This window comes from Pygoscelis adeliae, unplaced genomic scaffold (genome assembly GCF_000699105.1).
Source record: "Pygoscelis adeliae isolate BGI_AS28 unplaced genomic scaffold, ASM69910v1 Scaffold21, whole genome shotgun sequence".
NCBI classification, from domain to species: Eukaryota; Metazoa; Chordata; class Aves; order Sphenisciformes; family Spheniscidae; genus Pygoscelis; species Pygoscelis adeliae.
The window spans coordinates 10,371,687-10,375,808 of NW_008824243.1; the positions used below are offsets into that span (position 1 = coordinate 10,371,687).

At 49.8% G+C, this 4,122-nt stretch overlaps 1 protein-coding gene across 1 annotated transcript in view; it reads right to left on the reverse strand.

Moving 5' to 3' along the window:
* The window catches only part of DET1 (de-etiolated homolog 1 (Arabidopsis)), a 13,028-nt gene extending 9,273 nt beyond the window's left edge, over positions 1-3,755 (reverse strand). The window contains exon 1 of the mRNA XM_009335185.1: positions 2,673-3,755. Coding sequence (XP_009333460.1) covers positions 2,673-3,755 — 1,083 coding nt within the window. The remainder of the gene's footprint in view (positions 1-2,672) is intronic.
* Between the last annotated feature and the right edge of the window lie 367 nt (positions 3,756-4,122).

The following is a 4,122-nucleotide window of genomic DNA, read 5'->3' on the forward strand; positions in this document are numbered from 1 at the left end:
GTGCTAGCTGGCCACAAATTATTTTTTCCTTTGCGCAGAGACATTATTTTCTTCCCCTTCTTAATATTTCCATCACACAGAAATAAGCCTTTTTAGCGTACTATGCACTGCACCACTGCCCACAAAAAGTTGCGCCCTCCAGGTACCCTGCCAGCACAGAAATGAAAATCTGAAAGACATTAATGACTTCTTTTTAATGCCGACATGCTCGTGCAAGAAGCCCCAGGCACCGCGCTGTGGATTGGCTATGGCAGTGTTTCCTGGCACGAATGAGCAAGGAATCGAGAAAAAGGTGACATTGTGTCAGCGCAGCTACATCAAAGGGAGACGACGTTCCTACCCCATCGGGAAAGGCCAGATTTAATCTTTGGTCATCAAAGGTAGTTTTCGTCAGAGACAGGAGTGCTAACACCCCGGCACCCCAAAGTAAGAACCTGCCCCTACTTCAAAGGTAACTAACTCCCGTGGTATGTGCACACATCTGCTTAAATCTTCTGTCAATAAAGGCAATTTCTAAAAGCTTCACCTCCCGCTCCCAAACAATGCTCAGGGATGACGGCAGGCACTCTGCCCACCCCACCCACCTGCAAATATCACATGGGGTTTTTGTTTTACAGCCCCAAAATAAATTGTCATAATACAATCCAGCCCACACATGTCAAAATGAAGCGCGCTAGATGAGGGTACTCACTAGATACTGCCTAAGGAAAGGGAAGCCCTTCTGAAATACAGGGCTGGAGCAGAGAGAAAATAAGAGGAGACAGCAGAAGGAAAAACTATTTACATCATTGAAGATTGCAGGGAGTATCCTCCAACCTTAAATAAAAAAGTTCTTTTGCCAGGTTAACACAGAGACACATCTACAGGACGCCCCTGACCAGAGAAACTACCCTCACTGCTTTTTAGCAGCCCCCGTAACACGGGCAAAACATCGTCACGGCATGGGTGGCAGAAGTCGAGTGGCACAGAAATCACGCACGCAGCAAAGCTGTCAAGTCTACCAACACAAGCGTAGAACAACAAAAAACCCCAAGCTACACATACACAGCACACAATTAAAAATCTTGAAGGATCCAGTGCAGACCCTGACAATATACAGGCAACACACAGGCACGAACAGCGACTTCCTCATCCTTCTCGGCAGAGAAGCCAGAGAGAAGAGAGGAGCCTGAAATTAGATGAAACCTCACGTTCCTCTCTGACAGATGAAAGAAAAATCAGAGCTTTATGTATTTTGCGAGCCAAGTTTTCTTCAGGAAGCCCTAACACAAAGCCTACATTCAAGCAGGTCTGCGGAGACTGCTCCACATCTGGAATTATCTCCTGAGAGAACCGAGAAACGCGATGCTTTTCCTCCAGCAGGAAACACACCGCCCGAGGAACGCCGCAAGCAAACCACGACCTGCATCTTAAAGTAACCCTCGGGTGAAGCGAGTCAAGAGCACGCTGCAGCAAACCAGGCACAAAAGCCTTGGTAACCACAGCAGAGCGCGGAGCAGAACCTACCACAAACTTTTACATCAGGGTCAGGAGCACCCTTCCAGATACCAGCAACGAGCAGAACGCCGCAGGCCACTTCCACAAAGTTTTTGTGTTTTTGAGACAGCCACTCAATTTTACACGAATGGGTAAAATTGATTAGATTAAGCCTCACCTATTCCCTCCCAAAGTAACTCCCCCAAACAAACACCACATAAGAGGAAAATAAAACAAACCAGAGTCATCTTCCAGGAAGAATTAGACTAAGGCAACACACAAAGAACTACTGTTCATTTCTTCTAGGATCTAAGTCCTGGATCTGGCAGACAGGGAGGAAGAGAAGGGTATGAAAGAAAAACAAACACTAGGGAACAATCACACCTGCATGCAGCGCTAGAGATTTATTACAAATTCTTGCTGAATACTTTCAACAGAATAAAAAACAAGCAGATTAAAGGAATAGAACAGGTTGAAACAATATCCTTCTCAGTTTCAGAGAGCTCAAAACCTGACCACCACTTCAGCAGTAGTGAAAAGAGATGATCAACCTGCGGGATGGTGAAACGTCTGGAGGGACCCAGCACTGACTGAGCTACATTTGCTCTAATTCGACTTCTTTAGTACTAAACTGAAAGGAGAAGCAACGGGCACATTAGCTAGATCTAAGAGCTGCTACTCTAATTTGGAGAGAACACAAATACTATCTCTCACTGAAGCTTGAAAGAGAAGTATGTAGACAGAACAGAAAAGCTAATTCTACTGGGGAAAAAAGAAGACTATTATATTTTAAAAACATGCTTGAAGGTACACGAAAAAAGGGGGAGACTACCTCTACAATATAGGTGTACTATATGAAATATCAGCTAAAAAAAAAATCAGCTGGGGATTTGGGAGGGGAAGAGGGTTGGGCAGCACCTGTGAGCACGGGGAACAATCCCTGGCGAAAGGAGACACGATAACCACGTCAGATCTTTTCTCTCTCATTTTTAGTTGAGAAGGAAGCGATGAAATTATGAGAGCAAAAGATATGAAAGTTGTTCAATATCAGAGGCGTCAAATGTTCACACAAGAACGAAGTACCGGGGATCCTAAACAACATTCACAGGCTCAGCTACGAAACGCAGCTCACAGCATTGTACCTGCTTGAGCACTTGCCCCAAAGCAACGAGCAGCCCAAGGAGGCAAGGCAGTACCTGGGAAGGATCCGTCACCCGCAGCGTGACCACGTCTTCACTAGTGTATTTGATAAATAGATGGTTCTCATCCAAAAGCTGCATCTTCCACATGCGGAGCTGCCTCAGCTGATCAAAGTACTGGAAGAACCTTCTTTTTGCTATAGCGCTTCCGTCCTGCTCGGCCCTTCGCCACAGGTACACCAGCAGCCTGTGCTTCAAAGAGTTTATGAAGGGCTCTTTGTAGGGGTTGGCCATCCCCGTCTGAGTGTCCCGCTGCACCTCGGGATACACCGCAGAGAGAGTCAAGAGATCGTCCTCGTAGCAGAAGCGGCCGATAGTCCGTACGTCGATGAACGTACCCTCAGGTGTCACCTGAAAGACGTGAATAGTCTGTTGCTGCACAGAGAGAATGGCCAAGATGTTCTTATAGAGGTACAGCCCCTGGTTGTGAGACAGGATGACTTTGTCACATTTGAAAGTCCGTGTGTCACAAAGTCTGCCCGTGTGGAGGTCTATGATATGCAAGGAATAATCCTCCAGGGGGGACCGGGGATTAGGGGTCACCGACTCGCTGTTGCGGTAAACCTCGAAGAAGGGAGGGTGAGGCTCCTCGGGCAGGTAGGCGGCAGAGCCGACGATCACATACCGACAGTCGTCGGTGAACAAGCTGCACTCGCGGTTCAAGTGCTCCCCGTTGGAGGCCACGTTGGTGATATGGAGCAGGACAAAGAAGCGTTCAAAGAGCCGCCCCCGGATGTTGACAGATCTTTGGTCATTGCCGTTGGCCAGGATCTCTCCCTCGTAGCCTTGCAGGAGGTCTTCCGCCGCCTGGCAGCCTTGATACTCGTAGATCTCCAGAGAGGTCTGGTCAGAGGAGAAGGCGATGAAGTAGCGGCCGTCAGGGGAGAACTTGCGCAAGAAGCAGGGTGGCTTCTCCACGTTGACCACTGTGAAGTTGGGGAAGACGTTCTGGTGGAAAACGCGGACTTGGTGCCAGTGGGTGCCGGCTTTGCCCGAGCTGATCCGGCGGCGCTCCAGGCGGTGGATGACATTCTGGTTCTGGATGCGGCGGGGCCTGATTGTGGGGGCGTCATGGTCCATGGTCAGAGCTCTACCTCATCTTCACCCTGCCGGGGAGAGAGCACACACGTGCCCTGGGACTACACAGAGACGAGGGCAGAATTCAGGGTACCGAGGGACCTGCTTGCAGACCTGGGGCTGGGGAAAGCCCCATAGCACCCAGGGAGTGGCGGGGGGGTTGTCAGCTGAAAGGTGCAGACATGCCTTTGGAAAGGGGGAGACAACACAGGGGGACACTGGGGAGCGGTGGAGAGACTGGGAGAGAGACCTCAGTGGGAAGTACCAGGGAAAACGGGGGGAGCCAAGAGGGAACCCCAGCGCGCTGAGGGGCGATAGGATCTGCAGGCCTGTCTGCTGAAGAGAGAAACACGGGGGGGGACCGGGAGGG